Genomic DNA, 27,720 nt, shown 5'->3' with positions numbered 1-27,720 from the left:
TTTTCCTTTTTAAACTCTTGCGGGGCTGTAGCGTTAACATGAAACGGTTTTTAAGAGTTCGTTCCCATGTACACTGACCCCCTTTAATTGAGAAAGGATTATGCAGGCTGTTATACAAAGGAAGTGTAATATGATGGATTATCTGAACAATAGCTAACACATTGCTTGCGCCATTGAAGAAGCCCCTGCGTTACCAGCAATTTCATGCCCGGGTTGATCTATAGCCTACCTATTCATCTACGTCATATTTGGCATTGCAGGTTTCACAACGCAGCGAGTGACTTTAACTGGTAGTGTTTACGCTGTTGATGGGAACGGATGCATGCCTAACACGTGGAGTTTGCCGGTGCATGACGACAGAGGTTTCTGGCGTCGCGGCACGCTATTCTGGCCAAATTTCGTCCATTGCGCATTTAGCACTCAGCGGTGTTGCAGTGACAAGTCAATTGGAATTGTAGTCATACGTGACTAAAATGTAAAGTTTGCTAATACTGATGTGTGAACTGTATCTCCTCTGCATTGAAATTCTGGCTTGTGAATTGACTTTAGGCGACACTCTGAGCAAGCTATTGAATGAAGGTGTGACTACGAAATAAGAAGCATCTCTCGTTCATTTGGCAACTCAACTCACCAGTGTTGGTGTGATTGCCAATTGACACTGTGGCCACTGAATGTAGATGTTGTCAGTGCCTTTTACTGTGTCAATTGACCCTCAGTATGTCGCCTCAACCATAATGTTGTGCCTTGTGAATTAACAGGCAATAAGAAGATGCTATGTGGCGAGTGATGATTAAAGTGGCGACTGAGTATGGAGATGTGACGACTGAATTAAGAAGCTACCAATCATTAAATCACATTATTCTTGGCGTGTGATCGGATAATATATGGCAACTTGATTGACATGATGTTTTGAACTCCGTGGCAAACAGTTTACCATCGTGAACAACTAGTGAATTTGCTCGACAACATGGCGTTCACTACGTTACAGCCTCTACCGGATTATCTGAAGGCAACCAACTACACAGTGCTGTACCAGGACAAACCACCCACACGATGGGACGACGCGACGTGGATTCTCACGAGTGCCTTCATTATCTTCACCATGCAGTCTGGATTCGGCCTCTTGGAGTCGGGCAGTGCCTCACAGAAGAACGAGGTAGGTTGCAGTCTATTTGAAAACTACTCGGCCTTTTGCTTGGATAGCAAAAAGAAAAGAATGTAGTATCCAGACGCCAGACGCCTTTTTAATTAAAGTATTTTTTATCAAAATTGGAAATATTTCTCAGTCCCAGATTCATGTCTCTTCAACATATTTGCAAAGACTGACCTTCATGGTGATAATATAATATATGATGAAAAACGTGGGGTCAGGATGCAAAATTCTTTACAAAACGTTAAAAGATTAGGGGTACACTGGGTTTGGGGGTTTTGTCGTACTAGCAGGGGGCCAGGAAAACTTTTAGTAAAAAAAGTGGGGTCATATTCATTTTGATTTACCTACGAATTACACCCCGATATGATTCGTGATATATTAGTGTACCTTTTTTTTTCAATAGTAGAAAACTCGGAAAGCTTTCCATATACGAAGTCCACTCAACACCCTGTGTACAAACCCTATGAGATTGGACTGAAAAATTCTAAGTGTTTTCTAAGAAAATGCTTGTATTTTCTCACTGCTCAAATTGACTTTGATGAAATAAAATTGCTATCTGGGGGCTTGTTAGTCAATACAGAGGAGAATTAGTGAACTTCGCATATGGTAATCTTGCCGAAAAGGGAATCGAAATGGAATAAAGGACAGTATTCTGTAATTATCCAAAATTTGTTTAATGAAAACGAGGCTGCACTTGCGAAACAATGGTGCGTTTCGAAACATCGGCCTTGTCTGCATCAGCTTCGGTTTAACTCTGGTTAGAGAATCTGCTAACCAAAATAGAAACAAGACTAGGCAAAGTTGTTAAGCTTGTCCAAGAGGGAAAGATTCCCATATCTGGCCATCACTTGTCACCCTGCTTACAAACCGCATGAGACTGTCCTGAAAATTGCTGTGTTTCGCAGTCAATACTTCCATATGTAAGAATACACTAAGGCCGGTTTGTCAATGAAGCCACTTTTTCATTTCATCCAGTATATAAATAATGAAAAGTTTGCGGAAACACCATGTGTGAATAATTTCTCAACTAAGAGAATGGTTCTGAAAAGAACCAGAAGTATAAACTCGACGTTCCGGTCAGTATGCTCAGACCGTCTTCAGGAGAGTGGACGGTCAGAGCATACTGACCGGAACGTCGAGTTTATACCTCTGGTTCTTTTCAGAACCATTCTCTTAGTTGAGAAATTATTCGCACATGGTGTTTCCGCAAACTTTTCATTATTTAGTATCTCCACCATGCAAAGCGTCAAATCTTATTCATCCAGTATGCTAAATTGTACACTTTTGCTCTCCATATTTCAACAGGTGAACATCATGGTGAAGAACGCAGTGGATGTCTTATTTGGCGGGATATCATACTGGATGTTCGGTTACGGACTCAGCTTCGGTCATGAGAATTCCAACCCCTTCGTGGGCGTGGGGGATTTCTTCATGGACCGCGAAAGCTCGGACGACGATCTGGGAGACGACTTCGCCCACTTCTTCTTCCACGCCTCCTTCGCCACCACGGCCACCACCATAGTGAGCGGTGCTATGGCAGAGAGAACGAAACTTGAGACGTATATAGTCTTTTCCTTCCTGAACACCGTGGTGTACTGCATCCCAGCCCACTGGATGTGGGGGGAAGACGGGTGGCTGAAGACCATGGGCGCGGTCGATATCGCCGGAGCGGGGGCGGTGCATATGGTGGGCGGTGTCACGGGGCTCGTGGCTACTTTGATCCTGAAGCCTCGGACGGGCAGATTTGTCGAGGGATGCGAAGCACCCCAGATGGGATCGGCTACCAACGCCATCTTCGGACTCTTCATGTTGTGGTAAGTTGATATTGTTTGATCATTGATGTTAGACTTTGTTGGTTGAACTGTAAGCTGTCAGTTGTGCATTTTATGACCGTTAATTTTGCCGGAATTAACGAGTACATACCGCTACAATGAACACTGCTATAACGAACACTTTATGACGAACATTTGGTTATCACGAAATATATGGTTATAACGAACACGTGGTTATTGCAAAAAGTTGGTTATAACTAATATTTGGTAATAACGAACACCGCACTCCCTAGCATGATTTACTAGGAACCATACCCATCCTGGCAAATTACAACACCATATGGGAAACTGCACACACATATTTCTGACTTTGTTTCTGGAGGTGTGCCAACCCAATGTAAAAGACTGTCAGTTTAGGGGTACTGTACCCATCCTGACAGATTCCAAAAAACATGCTGTTGGGGTTTGATGGGTTGAGTTCTTTTAGGGATAACGAACATTTGGCGTTAACGGACATCCAATCCCTATTGGCGCCCGAAATATATTTTTTTTTTTTCCGTAGTGTATAGTCACCAACAACATTTCTGAACATATAAAGCTAGATCACGAAATATCCATCGCATCGGTACTACTATTCAGAAGGGGAAATAAACTTTCCCTTCTACGTTAAAAAGAGTGCTAAACAATTCTCAATAAATGCACCGTACCAATAAAAACTGAATAAGACAATGGCGTAAAATCCGTGTGGGGTGGTGACTGAAAGGACAACTTGGCACAGAATGTATGTTTGCATAGGAGGGTTAATGTTTTCAAACGAAATGGTTTCCGGGTTCGGGTGGAAATTACCGTGTCTGTTCAGGAAAGCGTCAGATGAACCATACACTGCCTGTATTGTAGGACACTTTATGTGCGCTGCAGGTTGAGTAAAGACAATTTCAATCACAAATCGATGTAAATTAAAGTTCAAGATTACATCCATTGGCGAGATTGACAACTCAATTACTCGATTTATCTCAACCCCGGCTCCTTAAAGACAATGTGTTTTCGTTTTTCTAATAGCCGGCCATGGAATCCACATACGCCATGGCTGTAGCTATTGGCAACGGAAACAATTTCCTGAGCATTAATCTTGCATGAAGGACCTGCGGGAATGCGCGTGCGCAGTGCAAATCTAGGCCAACACGGTCACATATTTCCATGTTTGTGTTTATTATTTCGTCTGGTAGGTCATAATCAAGCGTAGAAAAAATGTTCTGTAGCGGTTATGCGCTCTAGACAATTACCTATAAGTAACTTGCATTTTTATTGTTCAGGCCCACCTTTACACAAATTCGATAATACACTGTTATTTTTAGTCTGTATTGTTGGTTTGGGTATCCCTTTGGGGACCGTGAAGCAAAATAAAAGCACGCTCTGGACGCACCTGCCCATGTACATCAGATGAGAAAAAGTCCCGTGCACTAGGCCTGTAGTATACACATAATGAATATTCATGAGTGCATTGGTAGGAATAATTTTTTTTTTTAGGTGACAGATGGAAATGTTCCATTTTACAAAGTGAGCCCGTGTGGTATACAAATAATGAATGTTTTTTAGTGCAATGGTAAGAATAATTTCATGAGATGACAGATGAAATGTTCCATTCCACGAGGCGAAGCCGAGTGGAATGGAACATTTCATCTGTAACCGAATGTAATTATTCTTTCCTTTGCACGAACGTGAAACATTCATTATTTGTTTTATATAACGCCTGAGTAAATCCTTGTCATCTGATTGGTTGACTTTTAATAGCCAATTTATTCAGGTTAAAAACTGTTAAAAAGTTCGACAAGTTCATCATATTTTTATTAATGCAAACTGTTTAACAGGTTGAGAACAATCGTATTAAATTTATCTCGATTTAAAACAGTGACACCGTGCAATGGAAGTACTATTCTCCGTGCAATAGAACTTGGTGTTGTATAAAATAGAACATTGCATCTGTAGCCTCGTGAAATAATTCTTTACATTGCACCAACGTGAAACATCCATTTTTCCCTTTATACAACACCTGAATAAGTCCTCGTCATCTGATTGGTCAGAGCCACCAATAGTGTGACCTGCAATGGAACTTCTGTTTGCCGTAAAATACAACTTCTACGTTTGCGTTGCGGCCGATCCGTGCGTTGAAACGAATAATTCAATGACACGTGATCAACGTCCCTCCGATCAGATGACGGAGATGTATTTAGGATATTGCAATATGCCTTTTGGGTTGATTGGCCACAGTTATTTTTCGCCCAGGGCTCGATTTCTCGGCCCTGCTAACGACGAAATGCTTGCTTATGATCATAATTGTTTTCTTAGCAGTACCAGCACAGACATTCTGAGCTAACCGTTAACCACAGAAATCTCGTGTACTTCGCATGAGGTTGAAATTTCTTAACAAATCGCAGAATGCGCTGACTGTTAAAACCTGCCGCGGCTTAGCGCAGACTCGCTGCAAGTGGATACCAGATTTTGAGAATGGCCCATGGATCTCCACACTTTCAGCCAAATTGAGTTAGACCAAGCAGATAACTGATCACACAATAGTATATCAAACGTGTGAAAGATAGGCCCAACTTATCACTCAACACAGACATTTTGTGTACATTTAAGCAAACGATCCTAGCTTGAAAAAAAAAAAACACACACACACACACCTCGTTTTTACTATACTCATGAGGACCTTATCCTTTCCTTCTGTTGTCCCCTTTCGTCTGTACTTTTTCTCGACAGCTCCCATAAGGTTTGTGAACTGATTCTCCCGAGGGCTTCGGCCCAGGTCCTCGACCCATTGAATCGCACACACCCCATTGTCCCAAGTCCTCAGTCTGAATAACCAACCCGCGCATGTACTGTCGTGTTCTATACTCATGAGGACCTGTTCTTTCCTTCTGTGTTCCCTTTTTGTTTATACTTTAACTTTTTCTCGACAGCTCCCATAAGGTTTGTACACGAAATTCTCCCGAGGACTAGCGCCCAGGTCCTCGGGCAGTATCGGGCTCATTGTTTTTGCACACACCCCATTGTCCCAAGTCCGCAGTCGTATAGTGTAACCTGTCCACAATGTTTAATTTTCTCAAAAACATTCACCTTGGAGTTAGGCCCTTCTTTCAGGCGGGTATTGATTTGTTAATTCTGTCTGTCGCCTGGTATTGGATCATTTGCATGTTCAAACTTATATTGCACATTATATGTAAACATGAAATAGTCTGGTGCCCGGCCATGCTTTAGAGCAGTGGGTTTTTTTGGTATGCGGTGCCTAGGGTACAGACCAATCAAATCGTCGTGGTGTAACATTGGAAAACACATGATATTTTTGTATGTAAAAATTGTAATGTTATCGTTTCGGTTTGCGGTAACACCTAACGGTAAAAAGAGCTTAAACATTGGTTTTAGCAATTAGATTTTTCCTGAGAAAGGTCTTGACAGAACCGAAATTTTAAGCCATTTAATTTAGTAAGTGGTTTGCAGTAGTTGCATTCATTTGTAAATTAGTGTATTGGGTGAGTTGACACTTCATAGTAATGGTAAGGGATCTTTTAAGAAATTGAAACGAACGAGTGAGGTTCAGGCTGCACGCGATTTCAAGGGGGTTCCCAAATCCACCGCAATTCAACCTTCGAGCTTGTCATGTATAACTGCTCCCTTGCGTGAGTGCGTGTGCGGCAATTATGTCCACGTAATGGCTTGATAATGGTTTCCCTCTTCTCTTAAAAATTAATGAGGTTTATCCTTGGCAACTACTAATTGTGCAGATGGCGACCGAGTGTTTTACGCTCAGTGACGCGGTAATCTACTTAATTGCTGCGCTGTGCGCACGCGCGGACCATTCTGGTCTACCGAGTAAACAATGGAGGTTCGTGTACACTCTTAAAACAACACTCTCTGTCAAAATACTGACTGTTTTTTCTAGTTCTTGAGAAGGCTGCCAATGTATTCTTAATAGAAAATGCACGCTGATGGCAGAGCTTTCAAGTATCTCGATTTGTATTCACCTTAGGTGTTCAAGTCTGTATCCAAAGGGACTAGAAATATCTGGGAAATTTGCCATGTTTTCAGTCACAACCTTCTACCCCTGTAAAGGCGTGTTCAAAACCCTGTTCTCGAGTGACCCGCGAATAGTGTCTAGAGTTGTCGATTACAAACGCCCAGTGGAGACGGTGCAGCTGGGCGAAAATTCAAGATGGCAGCCGCCGCATAAAACTCCAAATTAAATGAAAGGAAAACATAATGATCTTTAAATGATTTTAATCCCGAAACAGCTTTACAAATTCGCATTGACAATTTAAGCCCACTGTTTGATCACGTATAAAAAAAAAAATTATCTTTTATACTGCTCCTGCATTGGTTGGGTGCTTTCACTGTATGCACAAAATTAGCAGAAGTTCCAAAGGGGCTTAGTCCGCCATCTTTGTTCATTCTTCATCTACTCCCCAATAAGTGGGGAGTAAAAAACCTGTTCGCGAACACCGTTTGCGTGTTGGTTCTCGTCTTTCAAAACCCAGTTCTCGTGTCCATTCAACACGAATACGGGGTTTCGATTACGCCTCAATGTCTAGGCGGTATAAAAGTCTGAATTTTCATATTTGGTTTCGAGACAAATTTTGTTCGCCTCATTGATTTGAACTATCAGACATTATCTTTTTAAAGGGAATGTACAACATTTGCTTCTGCTGCAATTTTCAGAAATATTCCAACGCTGGTCGGCCGACCAGCGTTGGAAAAATACAATTTTTCTTGAAAATGTCAGCACACCAGGAGCCACGATTTTACAGGATGTTTTAGAGTGTCATTCCCTAACAATCCAGTAAGGTATTTCGTGATAATTTGATCATTTCGTTTTGTGATGTTTGCAAATGTTGTATCTTCCCTTTAAAGAGAAACTGTGATTTGAAATTGCCATACTCCTAGTCGGAACCGAAATCCCATTCCGAAGGCCCCCTTTAATGGCTGAATCCTTTTGCAAGATACTGTTCAGATAGTCCGGTATGGGGCAGCTACTTTGTACAATAGCTAGCACAGTGCTTTTGCCATTGAAGGGAGCCTTTGTGAGTGTGCAGTGATAGCGTGCTCTAGATTGTATTTGAATAACTAGACTGTTTAAAAATCTAAACATGTTTTCTTATTCACTTCATGTTGACATTTGCCTAATATGTGGATTGATGGGTATTATTTTTAAAGGGCCCATGCACCTTTGTGTCCCGTTTAACTTGCTTTAATTTTTCATTTTGCCACTTTGAAGGGTATTTTGGTGCCCTTTTGGTTGTTATGCTTATGAGAATGTCCATATTCCTGAGCAAAACTGTAATGTCATTCCGGGCAGAAACCTCAATGTTACAGCTATTATGTTATGTATTTTGGCACTAAAAATTGCTAGAATTTTTGGATAGTTTTCCTGTCATAAAATAATTTTCTGTTTTGTGGTGATTAGTTGATGTGTAAGTACATGACAGTAAGCAAGTGAGCAACCTTTCTCACAAGTGTTTTCAAGAAGCAAATTTTGAACAGAAAACCCATAAACTGAACAGTGTCTTCCTAAAATGACATCACAGCAACAGCACCCTCAGTTGTCCAGAAAACAGACAATTTTTAAATGTTTAAAGAAGTGCACTTTTCAATAAAAAATAACAAAGAGGGATGCCAAATAGTTTTCATACATTTAGAGGAGTAGAATGTTGCACAAAATGTGATCCTACGAAAAATTCTTTACACGGCCCCTTTAAATCGGTTGTGAATGTTCCATACGATTATGTAAATTTTAAAAACGACTGAATTTGTTTTACTCATCTCTGTTTCACAAAACATTGTGTGAAAGTATGTTAAGTTAAACATGGAGTCAAAATGTGCAATACCGAGTACCACCTGATATCAATTGTCAACTTGCAAGGTTATTAACATTATCTCTTTAAATGAATAATTAAATTTGACGTGAATATCTTGTGTTGTCATGTGAAACATAATTGGCCCTGAATGTCATGCAGTGTTGTTGAACAGGAACTAACTTGATGACAACATACTACATGTATCCAATTAATTTTACAGTCAACTAAACATCTCTTATTAAAACTGTCCATCATGCAAGCTCGCTACGTGACGAAGAACTACGAGGCTATGTATAGGGGGAATGTCCTTAGAATCCACACCAACGCGTATTGAAAAAGGCATTTGCGGCTTCCGACATTTCATTGGTCGGGAGCGTCATTCCCCATTTGCTAAATGGCTGTACGCATGCATGAGCGCGCAAATATTTAAATTGGCTTGGCCAAGGGGCGTTGCCAGGATTTTTTCTAGGAGGGGGCAAAGCAAATTTCCCCCCAAATTCCTTAACTTTTTCATTATATTCTCAATTTATCATTTTTCTGAGCGTGAGCAGGGGAGCATTTGCCCTGACACCCCCCCCCCTCCATAAAATTAATAGCAATATGGCTTCGCACCACTTTTCCCTTTTTTTTTTGTCCCCCTCTTTTTTCCCCTCTTTTTTCCTTTTCCGGGGAGGGGCAAGCGCCCCCCTTGGCCCCCTCCCCATCGCGACGCCCATGGCTTGGCCTGTGTCAGAGGTCATTAAAACAGAAAGTTGCATCGATGCACTTGTCTGACTTTTATCGAAGGATTTGTGGACCACTCGGCATGCTATGGTGGCCCGGAGAGGGCATGGCATTTGTGATGTGGCATTTATCCCTTATCAGGGTCGGCACCCGAGTTTAATGTTTTAATATTTCGAAGATGCACGCAGTTATGGAACATCTCAATTTTCTGTCTGAACTCGTTTTGGTTACATTCGAGACAGTGATCTGTATACTTATAATCAATGATAACGAACAGTAAATAAATTCAATTTAAAGAGAAATATTACGAGCAAAAGATATCCCTGGTTTGCAACGTTGGACAAGTGTTCTTGCTTTTTTTTACCAATTATAAACAAGACTATAGGCTTGAAAATGCTATAAAATTTGATAAGCTAGTCTGACCAAATTTAGAGAAAATCACCGATTTCTTCATGCACAATGTTTATTGGGACACCCTGTGATCCTCACGGTAAAAGAGGGTTTTTGGGCCCACATTTTCACTGCTAAAGGCAGTTTTAGCGTTATATAAATGGAAGTGTAATGTCCATGACTGAGCCAATTAACCAGAGATGTGATGTAATGAATGATTACCATTACTAGTAAAATGATGTATACTATTTTAAAAAGACAAGTTGGCAGAGCTCTTAATGGCTTTGTAACGGACATAACCTAACGCCGGGTTTGTCCTAATTTGTAATATGTTTATAGACGAGCAGAAGTGATTACAAACACAAAAAATCATACAAGGATTTAAAGAACTTTAGCTGTACTTTGTAATTATCCAATTTCAGTAAAGCTCTTTGTTCAATTTTTAGGAATGATTACTCTCCCAAAGTGATGTGCTACAAAAAAATCTTGTCTGTTTTTTATTAAACGATAATACAATGGTGTCATTGAGCTCTGAAATCTTCTCCCTGACGTAACCATGGTGACGTGTTTGGATTTTGAATGGGATAAAGTACTGTGCCTCGCGCGTCAATGATTTTTAAAAGTTCTCGTTCATGCGGGAAGACGTTTCCAGTTAAAAGAAGTTATCAAATTCAAAGCAACCCTTCAACAAGATGTTAGATACAAAACAGTGTATGCACACCCGGAAATATTGGATTATCAATTCAATACTCTCTACGGGTAATGGTTTCTTTCGACATATTCTAGTCAGAACTATTTTGCACACGAACTACAAGTTTGTTACCATGCAGCTTTTAATGTAATTACTCATAATGCATAGCAGTTAAAGTTCTCAGAATGCGTGCCTGCATCACTGTTGAGAATCAGCAGAGAACCAGCTGCGTGACCTAAGGTCCGCAGCATCATCAGAATTTAAAACTTTTTTTGAGGTCCAGTATCGGGCCAGTATCGGGCCAGTATCGGGCCAGTATCGGGCTGGTAATCTTTTTGTGCGATACTTGATTTGTGGTATAACGCGCGATTAAACACTTTACAGTCAAGGCATGGAAAAAGGTACGGTGCGTATACAACTTTTATAGAAAAGCCACGTCGCTGAAGTTCAAAACCCAGTATTAAATTTACATCTTGCCGACGCATATTTCCATCATATATAGAGGAATTGGTTCCAAAAAGGCCAAAAGGCTAAAAGCTCAATGGCTTGCCGAAATAAGAACTTCATCAAATATCAAGATAAATGTCTTTGCTCGGAGGCAGGTTATCTGTTTAATGCATGATAGATTTGCCAACGATATATTTAGCCCTCTGTCGAAATGATAAACTCTGCCCGGTATTTTATGGAATCTTTTCTTCACTTGGCCACAAGTTGACCTCTCGAGGTTTGGCAAGCTACCAAGAAGTGTGTTTCTCTTTGAAAGAGCACCTGTTTTCAGGCGATTCAGCAAAGCGATCAATAATCTCTTTTAAAGGCAAGAAAGGACGATATTTAATACGCGCGATCCGCTGCCAATCATTTCTATGCCGGCAGGTGGTTTTACGATGCGATCGAATTCTTACAACAACGTCAGGTGTTTTTTTTTTATTCCTGTGACATAAATAGCTTTTATATCTATACGTTTATCGCTGAATGCTTCATGAATAGTTGCAATTATCTCTTAAAAGAACCAGTGCATTGTTCAAATTGCCAAATCGCCCACAAGTACACTTCGGGTTTTGACGGAATTTTGAAATCGCATTTCATTTGAAGTTCCACAAACTTTGGCCTGTGTCATCTGTGAGGGTTTTGTCTTTTTCAATGCACCTGGGACTTTAATGTCATCTTTTTGATGATTGAGGATTATGTTACCGTTGGCCTTCATAGACTTTTATTTAAAAAAGATGAATAATTTTAGTCTGCTTTGTTTGAATCAATCAAGTGACTGTTTTCAACAGTTAAGAATTCCCAGCCTACATAAAGCAGGATTGACTTGCTGTGACCGTTATGTAATTTGATACAGCTTTGCTTTGATAAGCCAGCTGTGCTTACAAGTTGCCTGTTTGTCTGTACATGGTCTGTTGACTGAATTTGACTAGTCACAGTGCTTGCTTGACACATGATCTGACTGTTATGACGAGCCTGTGTTAAAAGGGTATAGCAGTGGAAGTGGGTGGACATTGTGACTTTCTGTGACTGTTTAAATAGTAGGAGGGTAGGGCAATTTATTTTCGAATGTCTGCTCGTTGAACTTGCGGTCTATTTTATTTTAACGCATGGCATGATCAACGTGTTTACTTCGGCTTGCGCCCACATACGAAATGATGCGTACAAGAGTGAATGAATTATTTGTGGCTTCTCCCCCAAACTATTCAATGCTCCTTGATTGCGTTCTGCTGTGTTGCCAAGGCAACGCATCCCTGGGAGACGAGCTCACAGGCGAGAGATGCATTGCCGCTTTGTCGAGGAATGAATTGATGGAGAAAAACTGCTGGCTATTTATTGAAACTAGCTGTCATTAGTTGACAGTCAGTCAAATTGTTCGTCGCGTCGGTAATTGCCTCGGCAAGAAAATGTCGCGCTGAAGGAAGTACGTAAAATAATGAACACTTTTTGCAATGAAGGAAATATTGTCGAGATGTAATGAAGAATAGCCATAGGATTGAACCAAGTGTGAAAACATCACCAAGAGCATTATAAAATGATGTTACTTATGTCTGTAATAATTGTACCAGCGAACAATTTTCCTTTTTATGATATTATTTCATGATGTATGCCAGGTTATATCTCATACACTGTATTTGTTCTTTAACGGAGTGGCAGGTCGCTGTATTTTCTGAGTTTTTAAATATATTTTTTAGAAGGAAATTAACGCAAAAAGCCCTTCTTCCAAATACAAAAAAGGCCAGCGGCAATGGTGAAGTGCGAAGAAATGTATTTGAGGTACACATTTTTTGCAGAGAACACACGGAAATGGTAAACACAAGGCCGGTGTATATTTGAGTGTCAATATATGCGTGAATTACATTGAGACTAAATTTAGATGTGTCGTGCAGAATTGGATTTATTTGAAGCCTGAAAAAGAGATACCTTTTTACTTATGAGCATAAGAGTAGAGGTTTCTCTATTTTGAAATAGCTATTCCAACCAGAAAAGGAGCCCTCTGTATCAGAATACAGGCATTATAGTGGCGTCTTTATTATTAAAATTATTTAATGCAATCCTTAAAAAGCACCTTTGTGTCCCATTTAACTTTATTTTCAATTTTCGTTTTTCCATTGTCAAGGGTGTTTTGGTGCCTTTTTGTTCTTAATGCGCACGTGAATGTCCATTATCATGAGCGAAAAATGTATTGTCGATTCAGGCAGAAATCTCTATGTTACAGCTATTTCAGCACACAAAGTGAGGAAGATTTTGGATATTTTGCTGTGGTCTTTTCTTTGTGATTTGTTGTTGTGTCAGTACATGGCGATAAGCCAATACAGATTTTGTTTTTCTCACAAATCTTTCCAATGAACAGATTTTCGGGTTCACATTTGAACAGCAAACCCCTTAACTGAACAGCATCTTCCTGAAATGACATCACAGCAACAGCGCCCTCGGTTGTCCCCAAAAAGCATGGAAACATTTAAATATTTATAAAAGTGCACCTTTGATGACAAAAAAATAAAGGGATGTCAAATAGTTTTCGTACATTAATTTTAAGAGGAGTATTAAGTTGCACAACATGTGTTCCTACAAAAAAATTCACATCATTGACACTTTAAAAATGGAAAATATCTCGACTGTTATATATTTACTACAATAGAGGTTTCTCGAATAGAAATGGTATTCGTATTAGGTATTCTATTTTTAAATGAAATGTTCAATTTGCGTCTCATATACAGCCATACAAAACAAAATCCAATTCGTGGTTGTCCTTGCAACGGATCTTTTTTTAAGCGCGCCTGAAGTCAACTGCGCCTAGTGAATCTGTGTGGAATTGTGTCCTCGAACATAGTAATATGTAATTTAACCCTTACCCTACTAGACCCTCCAACGCATGCCAATATGTGCCTCAAGAAAACCTCCTATGTTTTTTGCATGGCCCTCCAATATCTGCCATGTCATTTCAAGGGTAACTGGACAGGCACTCCAATACATGCCACAGAGAACAATGAGAGTCCTCTGATAACAATCAAGTGCCCCCAGCTGGTCAGTATCAGGCACCCTCCAGGGCCTCCAACTCCTGCCAATTGGAGCCTTCACTGCTACATCAAAGTATCCTCCAATAAACTGCAGCTGGAGGGCATTGGCTTAACCAACTGACATGCAGTAAACTACCCTCAGAGAGTAAGGGTTAAATGACATTCTTTAAAACAATTTTTAACCTTGCAGGTGGGGCTGGCTCGGATTTAACTGTGGCAGTACCTACGGGATTACTGACAAGAAATGGATACTGGCTACACGGTAGGTTTGGTAAACGCTCCACTAGCCCTAGCCGTCCTCAATCCTACAAAATCCACCGGATGCTTTTGTATGAGGATTTTGTAGGATTGAGGCCGAAAGGCCAAAAAAGTGTCGGTTGATTTTGGAGGATGCATTGTGTAGAGTCCACAGGTTGTACCCTTGTTTAAGTTCCGTCATGCAAAATTGAGCCCTGCATTATGCTTGATATATCATTCGCACAGCTGCTGAATGTTATCAGCTCCGCTTAAACCGAGGCAACTGTTTGTTGGAGGGTTTTGAAGGATAGAGGCAATGGTCATCCCACCCACCACTAAACTAATTGAAATAACGGATGAATTTATATAGTTAAGAATATAAATCAACAAAGGATTAAACCACTATTATTTTAAGGTTATAGTTGACACAATCAAGATGAACAATTCCAACAAAACGACACCCAAAAGGCAGGTTTTTTTTTTAGTAAGAGCCGCCTAACTCGGAAACCTCTTATAGTTAGTGGGATGTGGACAGCATGTACGTGTTCAACATAACTCCAAGGACCGACACACAAAGGGAGAACAACAGATCCTTTCAGTCATCGGGCGTTGGGTCTCTTGTTCGAAACGGTCCTCTGTAGTACGTGTGTGTGCTTAATCTTTGGGAGAGTGTTATTGGAGAAAGGGAAACACAAAGCATTGTCCTCGAGAGTATAGTTAAACAAGAGTGTATGCGCTCTGGCAATTTGTCACATTTACTTGAGTTTAAGAGAAATCTGAGCCAAGCAGTGCTATCGTATAGGATTACACCTTAACGTTTATGAATGCATGGGCTAAATCGGCCCATTGTGTAGACCACGTGCATGACAAGATTCGCATCCAAAGGTATTCTGAATACATTGTATAGATTATTCTGCCCGCTGGGACCCGCTTTACTGGACTTGTTTGTGTTGTTTACAGAGCTGAGATATTAACACGTCAAACCCAATGTGGAATCTGGCTCAGTCCAAGAATCCCGAGAGAGATGTACAAAAACAAATCCTGCCCAAATTGGATGGGTTTGTGAATCATTATTCACCAGATATCATCTTACGCGCGATTGAGTGTCAAATGCCATACTGAGCAATTCGCGACGTGTGACGGTAGATAGCAACCTTTTCAAGTAATTTCTTTTACATCGTTTTGTGCAGATCGGCAGTCGCAACGATCACAGCTTCGATAGGAGGAGGTATGTCCGCGATATTCCTGAGGTTAGTATATAGATCCCATGGGGTAGCAGTGCAATCGGTAATGCCATCGCATTGCCCTTTACTAATAGTTGTCTGATGCTCGACTGCTGGCGCTCCTGAATCCAGAACTCATGGGATAGCGGGCGATCGATGTCACTATCCCCATAGTCACTTTCAGACTGATACCTGATAGTTGTTGCTTGTGAAATTATGTCCCATTGGGACCTAGGCGATGTATTCCATTTGGTCATAATTGGGTAGTTGGCCTCTAACGATATAGCCAGTAAAAAGGACGATATGCTTTTTTGCCCATTGTGCAAAAAACTTGTTGGCCTGTCATGATTAGAATAGGCAGGTATTTTAAAATGTGGTGGGATATTACTTGTATGAAATGCGAAAGGGTTCAAAACAAACAAAATGAAAGGTGGCAATTTAACAGGAGTTTCTGAGTGGCGTATTGACTGCCTTTACTGACTTTGCCGTTTATATGACTGTGCGCCCTCTGTAGATCAGTGTTCCAATTGTTTGCGTTTGTTGCACCCAAGATTGACCTTTGAACTCTGTACTGTATGCATTATTTCTCATTAGTTATGTAACAAGAAGGAAGAAGTTCGATGTGTCTTACATCATCAGTGGTATCCTTGGGTCGCTGGTGGCCATATCAGGTGCGTGTAATTTTGTTTTTGTTAATTTAGCAGAACGCTACTGGTGTGATGTATATTGGTTTAAATGGTTCCTTCATTAATGTTCTAGTTTAAAAAGTGGCGTAGAAAGCCTACAGAAAGGTCATTTTGGTGTTGTTTAAAACCCATCGTGAACCATAGCATGCAGTATCATAATTTGCAACTTAAAGGCCATAACTACGAACTGACAATGGTGGACTTCATTAAAACTATGAACAAATGTACCACTCGAACTACAGACAATACATTTAAAGATAAAAATATTCGAGCTACTCAGGTCAAAGTACAGCTGCAGAGGGAAGAAGTAAGCTAAAGCCTACCTCAATCTATTCGTTATGAGTAAAACAAAATAACGCATAACAAAACGTAAAAACGCGATTAAGAGCCGTCAATCTTTACCAACAGTTTGCATTAACCGTTCATCGCTTGAATAATGAAACATAACACACCCCTAAAAAATATTACGGCACAATAAACAGCGCCCTCTAAATAATAATTATGTGATGAGCGCCCTCCACATTAAACTTCCTTAAGAGGTCCCCTCCACGTTGAAATTCTGTCAACAGCGCCCTCCTGATTAGTTAATTGCCACTTAAACAGCGCCCTCTGCTATATTATTCCTTGAACAACATCCTCTTCAGTATACAATGTAATCCTTATTTCGCCCGTGTCTCTGACAGCCTTTTGCGCTCTTGCGCAGCCGTGGCACGGTCTAGTCATCGGCATCGTGGGTGCGATCATAGCGTGTCTCGGCTGCAAAGCCACCGAGAGACTTCGCATCGACGACCCGGTGGGCGTGGTGCCCGTTCACGCTCTAGCCGCCATCTGGGGGCTACTCGCCGTCGGAATATTCGGCGATGAAGACAACCTGGGAACGAAGGTGCCTCTGAATACCAAGAAAGGTAATGACCGACACACTTGTTTCCATAAAGAGAATCTTTGTGTTCGTGAATTCTATACAACCTGAGGACATATACTGGGGTTTATCGTTTGTTGAAACGTTAGTCGTGAGTTTGTGTGCTTATATGAGAGCGTTATATAATAGGAATAAAGGGAAAGACACGTCCTTGTCCTCGAAAGTTATGCAAAACAATGTGTGTGTGTGTGTACAAACACTGCCTTGTGGGGTACCGGAACAATGGGAGGTACCCCACAAGGAATGCCCACCGACTTGCGGGGTACTGTTTTGGTACCCCACAAGGTTTTTTTTCACGAAATAGATATATGAGTTTTACTCAAAAACTAGGAATTTCCAAGGTGGGTTGATCAGTCGCAAATGGAAGAATTTTAGAAAAGGGATATTAAGTCCGAATTTCAGCCCAGGAAATTAACTATGATTAAAATAAGAGCATTTTGACATAAGTGTGCGACGTTGCATATTTTAGTACACGAGAACAAAGGAAGTATGTGTGTGTGGGTGTGAGTTTGTGTTACATACCCTATGTGGACTTGTGAACAAAAGAGGTCCACATAATGCAGGTTGTGTTAACCTTATGTGGACTAAGCCGTGTCCACATAAGGTTTTGCCCTTTCTGGAAAACAGGTTTAGAGGCATTTTTGGGTTAGGTTTATTTGTAGCAGAATGAAGAGAAACACTATAGGGAATCATAGAAAAAAAATTGGGTTAAAAGAGTTTTCACAGTTTAAGTAAAGTTATTTTTTGTACCGAGTTTTCTTAACTACACAAAAACAAAGCAATGTCCACACAAGGTATGTAACGTAAGTCTGTGTGTGTGTGTGTGTGTTTGACAACCTAAATGGAATGATACTTTTTGAATAACGAATGGTACAGATATGCACTGACACTTGTTCTTAGAAAAAGACGGATCCACTTATTTTCCAAATAGGAGAACCAGAGGATAGGACTGTATGACCTACAAACAAACCGCAGCAGAACCAGAACCATTTTCTGTTTAATTTGGAAACAAAAATAATTAGGAATAAGAGATAACACTGAAAAGGTCTAAATTCCAAACTGTGCCTTGCTAAACCACGGCGTTGTAATTCGTCAACTGTCCTCGGAGGCGCCTTGACAGCTTTAATAGCACAGACTTCTTGTATAGCGCCCCCAGGGGACAATAATCTAAATTTATACATGTGGGCAGATCTGAACGCATTTCATGGCTGGACGTACAAAATATTGTTCATCCTGCTGCTCATCTATGCGTCTCAGGTGTTTTGTTGGGTTTTTCGGGGGGGGGGCTCAAACAATCCATAATTCTTTGCATTTCCTGTCAGTGTGTGTGAGTGGTTTTCGAGTTGTAGTAGACCAAGTAAACAAGAGGGAAAGGTTTCAACATCGGATTCTTATGTAGGTTGGATTGGTGTTGATTTTGCAGGTTTAATTGCGGGCGGTGGCTGGGAGTTGTTAGGTGTCCAGGCACTTGCCTGCGTCTCCATAGTCGTATGGACGGCCGTGACGTCATACATCTGCCTCATCTTATTGGACGTTACCATGGGCCTGCGCGTACCACTGCACGAGGAGTTGCTAGGCGCCGACATAGTGGAGCACTCTCTCAACGGCTCGTATGATAAGAGGACCGGAGAATGGCGCGATCACCATGGAAACATCTTGGCCGTGATCAAAAAGGGAAAAACCGAGGAGCACTATTTGAAGGTGATCCGTGAGGTGCATGAAGGCTTGCGGAGGGGGGACTCGCCTTCGGGCGCATCATCGACCAAGAAATCGGCGTTCGGGTTCCGCCGCAGCGATACCAGTGAAAGTGACATACGGGCGTTCATGAACGGTCGTCAGGGGAACGGGGCTCCGGGGAGCCCCGGGGAACCAGCGAGGGAAAGCAGTGGTGAAGGAACAAAGCTGAGACGGCGAGTGCAGAACGGGAACCGACAGAGGAATAAACTGTGGCGGGGCTGGACACCGGGTACCAGGCAACGTGGCAGGTCAGGTGACGAGGGAAGAGTGAATGCGATTGGGTTGCAGGTATAGATTTGCAACACGTGACCTATCATTGTTGGCAGTGGCAACGAACTTGTAAGATTAATTGAACTTGATGAGAAATTCTCGATGAACATTTTTAGATTTAAAATGTATAAGTCATTCAACTTGATTACAGCTAAATTGCTAAAAAAAAATGACGGCATATTAAAATGAATCAAAACATGCACTTAAATGTCTTGCTTTTTTCGTTGCTTTCTGTGGAAATAAATTATCGGAATAAATGCTGGAAAGAGCACTGACAAAAAAAAAAAAGAAGTCTGTCTTACAATGACGATATTAGATGTGGAGACTGGGCATAATGGTGTTCAAAGTGTGGCACTTTGAGAAGTGTTCATCGGTCATTTTCAATTATTGAAAAATAATAAAAGTTCCATTACTCGACATGAGAAAATATTACGCCAGATATTATACTTATTGGAATTTATGTGTGCAGATAAGGCGACTCAAAAAGGATTTAGAAAAAAACTAACTAGTCATTTAGTCAAGTACATTACTTAATAATAATTGTTTTGTGCTGGTGGTGACCGGTCAACCGTGATAATCTCCACAAGGAGATTAAAAGTGGAGATAAAATCCAGGTACAGGCTTGGGCAAAACCCGATTATAAACTCTGTGCATGGTTTTCTCTAAAAAGAGGGTTTTACAGCAAAGAAAGATAAAACAATTGATTCGATAATGAAGAGACTGCATACAAATATGTTCCTTTTGTTTTGACTGCAATTATTTTATTATTTCTTTACTGAGTAATTTCATTAATTTTCTGGCTACAGTTCAAAACCAACTTCTTTTAAGGGAGGGAGCTCAGTATCATTTTCATGTCCCAATGCTGAGACATCCCACATTTTTTTCAGTTAATCTAACATGATTATCACAAACTTTTCAGAGAGTGTTTGGAAAGGGAAGAGAAATGAAGTTCCCCTGGCCTAGTTGTGTGGGGTTTTTCTCGGAGAAACTAAATCAAGTTGATTTTCTTCGTCATTAAAGTTCACTTTATCTTCACTTGGACACCTTTATTTTGTCAAAGTATGTTTATCAGTTGAACCATGCAGCTTGGGCAACTATGCAAGTTAAACACAAAAATTAACAAAGCCGGAGCAAGCTAGACTAGTCATTATGAACCACGATATTGCGGTTTGGGCAACCATGCAAATTACACACTAATAAGCTTGAGCAAGCTAGACAGGTTGTTACAAACCACGTTATCAATTAAACCGTGCTTGGTCAACCATATGCAAATTACACACTTAACCTGGAGCAAGCTGGACTAGTTATTATAAACCACGTTAACATTGGTAATCTCCAAGTAGTAGACTCACATTATTTTATTTTTTTCACGAAAGTCTCGTTTACTGTCTCTCATAGTGACAAAAAGTTCATGTTTTTTATTTACTTTATGCGATGGATTTTTTTACGCAGTATTACCCATTATCGTCTGTAATACATTGAAATACATTGTATTACAATGTGTTTATTCACTGAAGAATCAATACAACCATAGAGTGCTGGGGTGATTTCAGGTGCTACAGTAACGAAAAGGTTAACGTGGTAAAAACAAGCCAAATAGTATCATGTGCGTCCACTGAACTTTTCATGAACCGATGTTAACTGTGACTTTTAATTAAATTTAAGTAAAACATCAAGCAAGTGGTTATATGCAGCTTCAAGCAAATCACTATCTACGGCGATGAACATGTACATTTATCTACAAACCTACATGTACATGAAATTGTTACAAAAACGGACGCACGCAATACCGTAGTGTAAGGCATAAAAAAAAACCTTAGAAAGACCATGATGGAATATAGCCTCATTAAACGCCCCTCTTCCTTTGTGTTTCGTTTAACTTAGGTTTCTATCTTGAAATGTCCATTGTCAAGCGTGTCTTTTGCACCTTTTCGGTTTTTAAGATGATGCAAATTTTCGTGTTCATGAGCAAAATTGTGACGCCATTCATGGTAGAAACCAGTCCTTCAGCATCATCATAGAATGTTTTTAATGTATTTATTGTATTGTTTTTTTGTTGCTGTGGTAATTTTTTCTTCCTTTTTGTGATTTATTGCAGTCTCAGTACGGTAAATAAGAGTAATATGCGAACTGTATACACAAGTTTGTTTTCATTGAGCAATTATTTTGGTTCACAATTTGAACTTTTACTTTAGAGTGTGTACCTTACAGGAACATTATGGCCTGAAATCTTCGAAAATAACATGTTTTTAATTCTTTACTAATATACAATTCGAAAGGTCTGGTTGAAAAGAAACAAATCTAATGTCTTACCGCTCTCGAGAAGACGAAAACAAAACCGGTTGTTACTTACATCGTGCGCGACGGACGTTTTGTGGCATACATAATTCAAGTCGTTTAAATTCAAAATTGTAACCTCCGAAATTCGTCTTGCATGGTTCTCGCAAGAATCACACAAAACGCCCAGTTTTTAAAGGATGGTTGTTTGGACGTTTTAACCCTACTTAAAAATGATCTTTCCATTTTAAATCATTTTGTTTAACGGGCGTTTTGTAGCCCAAGAGGGCGTATTCTAGCCCGTAATTTCCCTTTAAATGACATCGCAAAAACAGCTCCATCAGCTGTACGGAAAAGTATGTCATTTTAATGTCTGCAATTTTTTTTAGAAAAAGGTAACCAAAACAAATGCGAAACAGAAGAGACACTCATTTTAAAGGGGCGCGGTTGGCGGTTTTTATTTAGGGAGGTCCCCGTTACACAAGTCGGTGTCACACAAACACACACTCCCTTCAAAGTGGAAGGTCACGGATTTGACGTCGATTGACGCTGGGAACATAGACCAGGGCGTGTTGTCCTTGATCAACGTTAAGGCGTCTTCGCCATGGTAGCATTTGTTTTCTGGGACATTGCCCTGGTCGAAAAACATGCAGTCCAGCTCAACATCCTTCATTCCACTGTGAACTTTGGGGAATAAAAGGAAAATACGAAAAGGTTAAACTAGTAAACTAAAGCACAGCATTCCACTGGATCGATCCACAAGTCGTTTCGTGCACGTTGCCAACACTACGTCTTGCTAGATTAAGCCTGTTCATTGCGGCCTACAGGGTATTCCTATTTCAAGAATTCGGGTCATGGTGAGATAGAGCAAGTCAATTCGCCAAGTGACTGTCAGTCCAGTATTCGAAGGGGTACATAGATGATCTGATGGCGCTGACGGACCTGCTCCTTTGTTTCAAAAATAAACTTAACCGGACAATTTCCACAATATCTTTGTAGTAACTAGACTGTTTGCTAATGCCCAAGGATTGAAGTCACATCCGCCATTTTGGGTCACCCATGAAGCACGCGCAGTAAAGACTTAAAATAATTCTAACTGGTAGCTGGTTCTTAATATATATAAACAGTTCTGTGTCAAGGACTTCCTGACATCCATTGAATAATTCATGAATAGGGTAATTACTTTTAAGTGGGCAAAAACCCACAGTGCAGAATGTGATGTTTTGAGATCCAAGATGGCGGGTAAGTTGCTTCAAGGAGCATTGGTCTATTAGGGCTCACACAAGTATAAAAAAATCCCATAGACACCAGTGGTAAATGCCCATACTTCAAAATTCTTTTAAAACTTCTCAGAGGTGTTCGGGCTCAACATGTCATCTTTCATTTTCTTTTCAATTTTTGGTGGGAGTTTTCGAGAAATTCTCAGCCAATGAAGACGACCCCCCCCCCCAAAAAAAAACCGAGTGTTGCTTCCCAGAGTGGAAAAGTAGCCATCTTGAAAAAAGGGTCCCTCTACAACGTGGCTAAATAGCGCCGCTTTCACCCTAAATGCTCGAAATTGTAAGCCCCAAGTTCCGGCCAGAGGTGTATTGCCATATCTCTTCAATTTCCCAACTCCATGGCTCTCAGAACTCTCTAAGAATTTGAGTTTACAACTTTTATTCATGATGAGCTTGTTGGACGGATTTTCAGGCCTATTTACTTAGGTGTACCCTCACCATGCATTATATTCTCAAGTTAATAGTACAGTGTGGGGTAATATAGGCCTACCGTGGTGATAGTCGGCGCTCAAAATTCCATTCACTTGTGCGCATAAAGCGACCAGTCCATTCTCCGATGAACAGCCATCGTGGTCGATTCCCCAGTTGCGTGAATTCTCGCAGTCAGGAAAGGGCGATAAAACGTTGTGGCATGTGAAGCACTTTAGGGCGCCCCCTAGAGGAGAACAGCGAAATGATGCTAAAAATTCGATCCATACAACACATTAAGTCGATCAATTTGACCAAAAACAAATCTAACAGCAAAACAGCATAACAGTCGAAAATACAGCTAAAGCATAAACAGACAAAGGAACAAGATGGACAAGTGATGCAGATTATTATGCAAAAGAAAACCAATAACCCAATAAAATGCTGGATAACAGGAATCGTTCAACACAGTACTAGTGTTACATGTAAATAATGGTCTAAAACGCTACTGAGCAGTGTAAAAATATTGCCATTGAAACAATGCTTCATACCCTCTCTTCCAAAATTCGGGAAAAAATATTAAACTCTCCAAATTGGTAATCATGATGATACCTCAAATTAATAGAAAAGCTAGTAGCTTTGGGGATGGATGTTACATCAGGATTTAACTTACCTCATGAGCAAAGATGTTCAAACCAAAAGTTTATTCCTAAAGCAAATTGAACCTTAACTCCCTAGGGGGTATGCAAAATCGTATTAAAATTGGAGGATTCAGGACTGTATTCCCCTATTCGTACGACAATTATGCGACTTTCACGTTACATTTCACGTGCATGACAAATACAAGCTCATATTTTAGAGCTAAAACCCGTCCTCTCTGCAAACCCCCAAATGCAACAGACAAGTGCAAACGGAGATAGTTTAATGGTATAAATCTTTAATTGGTCGGCCTATGTTGTGGGTCTTCTGATTGGCCCGCAGTGCATGCGCCGCAGGCATTATACTGATTATATTGTATTATATTATATTATATTGAGGGCGCCCTGCTAGTAAACATTGAAAGTTGGCGTCGTCGTAGAATATGGGGATTTACCCATTGCGAAACACTGAAAGAAAGGGGAAAGAGCAATACGTACACAAAAGAATATGGATGAGTCATCTTTGCCAGTGTAGTAAACAAAAACATTTCCGTAAATATACGTGGCGATTTGTAGACAGAGGTTTGGGGTTTGGGTTTGTTATGGGTTGTTTGTTCGTGTTTCCATCTTTTCTTTCCTCTTTCATGTTTCTTTCCCCTCCATTTCGCAATGCGGTATCCCCCGTTTCTTCAAGCAATGAGAAATGTTCTGTTCAATGAACGGATGTTTTGTGGTGGGGTCATGCCCGTTTGTTTTGTTTTTATGACACTTGGGCAAATACGCCCACCGTGTCCAATCTTCAGTTAGTTAAAGAGGCTTGAATTTAAAAAGGCTCATGCAATGTAATAGTTTTAATGCAGTCCTTAAAAATGCACCTGTGTATCCTATTAACCTGATTTCAATATTTGTTTTAGCCATTTTCAATGGTATTTTTGTACATTAGTCTGGCTATTTTTTCTAAAGCAAATTTCCATATTCATGAGCAACAGTGCGATGCCATGTCAGGCAGAAAACGCAGCGTAACTGTTATTTCAGCATCAAAACTTGTCGAGGATTAAGGTGATTCGCTGTTCATGACAGTGAGCCAGTGAGCAAACTTTTCTCACCGATGTTTTCAATGAGCAAACTGTTGGGTTCACAATTTGAATAGAAAACCCCTAAACTGATCCGTGTCTTGCTGAAATGACATCACAGAAACAGCAGCCTTATCTGTCTGGAAAGGCATGGTAAATTGTAAATGTTTCAAGAAGTGCGCTTTTCAATTGAATCATCCAAAATAGAATCTTATACAGTTTTCATTCATTGAAGAGAAGTAGAAAGATGCAAAAAATATGTTCCTAACAAATTTCTTTTCATGGCCCTTTAATTACTTTGTTTCAAATCACGTGTTACCGCTATATTTATGTTTCACATTACAAATACACTACGGGCGTCGCTGTTTTCATAATATCTCATGGGCAGATAAATATAGCTGTCTATTAATCTATAGATCGATCCATTTATAGTCCTTCGATAAATGGATTACCTTATTTGATCCTTAGATCAATCTATCATTATAAAGAAGAAGGGGATTTCCCCATTGCGAAACACTTGCAGCGAGGGGAAAGAGTAACACAAAAAGAATATGGATGACTCATTTTTTTGCCAGGGTAGTAAAAAAACACCTTCATAACTAGACGTGGCGATTTGTAAGTGGTGTGTGTATGTTTTTTTGTGTTTTTTGCCTGCTTTTTTGTTTCTTTTCTTTTCTCTTTTTATTTCTTTTCCCCTCTATTTCGCAATTTGGGATCACCCTTTTTTCAAGCAATGAGAAATGTTCCGTGTATTGAACGGATATTTTGCTGGGGGCATATGCCCCTTTGTGTTTGCTTTTATGACATATTGGCATATAAGCCCTCCGTATTTTAACTGATCTTGAATTAACTTGACGTGCTTGATTTCATAAAAAAAAGTATTGATTTAATAAAATACGTGTCTACTTTTATGTTCCGTGTTTAAAATGTATCATGTTTGTACGCGCGGTGACTATCGAATGAGGCATCGTTAATTGTTGACATCGAATGGGCAAATAAATGGAAATTCATTAAAGGGACACTACGCCGTGCAAAGCGCTCAACTGGGTTACAAATCGCGTTGTAAACACAATGGTTTTCATTGGAAAGATCATTTAAAAGTAGGATATATACTTCCACACATATAGAAATTGGCCGGGTTTTTTGTGTTACTCTTCTGGGAACAAATTTCGGGGGTCCAACTTTCGAGTCAAAAACCAAGCTGTTTTGGGTGCTAGTCTGGATTCCAGTCGCAAATAGTTCACCAGTGCATCGCATGCTGCGGACATGTAGGAAACAACATGTGTACTTATGCATGTAGTGTACACAAACACACACTAGCATATATAATTAAGCTGGATGAACGTCCATGAAGGAGACAAACATGTTTACGGCTGGAAACACGTGTGCGTATGCCACAAAATGTCCGCTGCGCCAGAAGTATTACAACTGGGGGTTTTTTTTTCGTCTTTTCTCGGGAACAGTAAGAAATTAGGTTAGTTTCCTTTCAACCAGACCTTAAACAAAATTAACAATCGCAAACTTACAAATTTTGGCGATTTCAGGACAATATATGCCCCTTTAATCGATAGCTCGATCCATTTATATATCCATCGATAAATGGATTGGACCAAGGAATCAATGAATCAGTTCATAAATTGATTAACTATTCAATCAATCATATATCAATGATCTATAGATCAATCGATAATGACCAGCACAGATTAATTTAACTTTATATCTTAAGAACCTCTATGCTCAGGAAGGGTTCGCGTGGAGATGAAAAACGTATGGAGTCGCATCGATTAAAATCCCCCTAAAATCGTGTAAACATCTTACAAGAATGACTTACCACCACTTGTCACCGCAAGAAGAAGAAGAAGAAGTGCAAAATACTTCCCTGAAAAGAACAAAAAATGATTTGACAGAAATAAACTGAAGTTTTGTTCGGTTTGGATGCATTGTTTTGACTGTCCTGAAACGCTTTACAATGCCAGTTGTCCTGAGTCATTGATATTGAGCTAAAGTAGCACTGAAAACCACACTCACGATCCCTAATGGGACAGCCTACTTGAAGGGTTCGTGAAGTGAATCTTTCGAAGGAGCATATTTTGTACAACTTTATACTCCTCTTAATTGTATGAAAACTATTTGACATCCCTTTTTGGGATGTTGTATGGCCCTTTAATTGGGTGCTAGAGCAGCTCCGACATGTAGCTTCGTTTGATACACTTTTTTTTCTTCATAACTACCATCAAGCATTTGCTTTCAACTTGACAAAATAATGATAATGGCATTTTGTAACATTTTGTCCATAAGAATTATGCAGATGCATTTTCAAGTGATTACAAGTAAATAAGCTTGTACGATTATCAGGATGCTTATATTTTTTTTATTAATAATGTTAAATCCAATCCAACACACACTCACCCATGTTAAGTTCTCAGTTGCAGTCTAGAGGTCCGTTCAAGCAACTTGTGGAAAGAAACTGAAAGGATCCAGATCTACGTAGTGCTTTTATAGTGTCTATATTTGGAGCCGAGACATGACTGCATATTTAATGGTTAATTCCCTATCTGCTGGGCAGCTTATTGCGAAATCGCTCGCGTTCATTTTTCATTGTCAATTTACACAAAACAAAAATAGTGGGGCATGTGGAGCTAACAGTAGAACTGTTGTCGATACATTTTACAAGCTATTTTGTAACTGAACGTTGGTATTATGTTCAACGATTGTTCCACTTTGCAATGTTTATTTGCCATTGACAAATGGCAGCTGCCAGGGACAGTGACGTGACCAAGTCACGTGACCAAGGAGGAAGAATGCCATTGGATTGCAGGAATAGATTTGCCCTATCTGTCATGGTTGGAACCGTTTTTTATGAGTACAGTTTCAACTTGTTGAAAATC

At 40.1% G+C, this 27,720-nt stretch overlaps 2 protein-coding genes across 2 annotated transcripts; one reads left to right on the top strand and one right to left on the bottom strand.

Annotated features, from left to right (window-relative positions):
• The first annotated feature begins 245 nt into the window (after positions 1-245).
• LOC119733152 (putative ammonium transporter 3) lies at positions 246-21,291 on the top strand. The gene is made up of 7 exons (XM_038206728.1): positions 246-1,156; positions 2,459-2,967; positions 14,275-14,346; positions 15,512-15,571; positions 16,139-16,215; positions 16,914-17,135; positions 18,573-21,291. The coding sequence occupies exons 1-7, from the start codon at positions 968-970 to the stop codon at positions 19,178-19,180; spliced, it is 1,737 nt and encodes a 578-aa protein (XP_038062656.1). The 5' UTR covers positions 246-967; the 3' UTR covers positions 19,181-21,291.
• On the bottom strand, positions 20,603-27,245 carry LOC119732987. Its single transcript, XM_038206569.1, has 4 exons — positions 27,242-27,245; positions 26,664-26,711; positions 23,204-23,368; positions 20,603-22,117 (listed from the first exon to the last, which is right to left on the bottom strand). Exons 1-4 carry the CDS (start codon positions 27,243-27,245, stop codon positions 21,891-21,893), a joined length of 444 nt encoding a protein of 147 aa, XP_038062497.1. The 3' UTR covers positions 20,603-21,890.
• Between the last annotated feature and the right edge of the window lie 475 nt (positions 27,246-27,720).

The sequence above is a fragment of the Patiria miniata genome, unplaced genomic scaffold (genome assembly GCF_015706575.1).
Source record: "Patiria miniata isolate m_02_andy unplaced genomic scaffold, ASM1570657v1 HiC_scaffold_25, whole genome shotgun sequence".
Classification (NCBI taxonomy): domain Eukaryota; kingdom Metazoa; phylum Echinodermata; class Asteroidea; order Valvatida; family Asterinidae; genus Patiria; species Patiria miniata.
The sequence above is the reverse complement of the archived record's forward strand: the minus strand, read 5'-3'. Positions and strand labels throughout refer to the sequence as shown.

Bases quoted from the DNA above. Each gene is read 5' to 3' on its own strand.
- LOC119733152 (XM_038206728.1), top strand. From the start codon at position 968: ATGGCGTTCACTACGTTACAGCCTCTACCGGATTATCTGAAGGCAACC. The intron at 2,968-14,274 runs GTAAGTTGATAT...TTAACCTTGCAG, and splicing joins TTCGGACTCTTCATGTTGTG to GTGGGGCTGGCTCGGATTTA. The intron at 16,216-16,913 runs GTGCGTGTAATT...TGTCTCTGACAG, and splicing joins GTCGCTGGTGGCCATATCAG to CCTTTTGCGCTCTTGCGCAG.
- LOC119732987 (XM_038206569.1), bottom strand. The intron at 23,369-26,663 runs GTAAGTCATTCT...GTTCTCCTCTAG, and splicing joins TCTTGCGGTGACAAGTGGTG to GGGGCGCCCTAAAGTGCTTC. The intron at 22,118-23,203 runs GTAGGCCTATAT...TATTCCCCAAAG, and splicing joins GAGCGCCGACTATCACCACG to TTCACAGTGGAATGAAGGAT.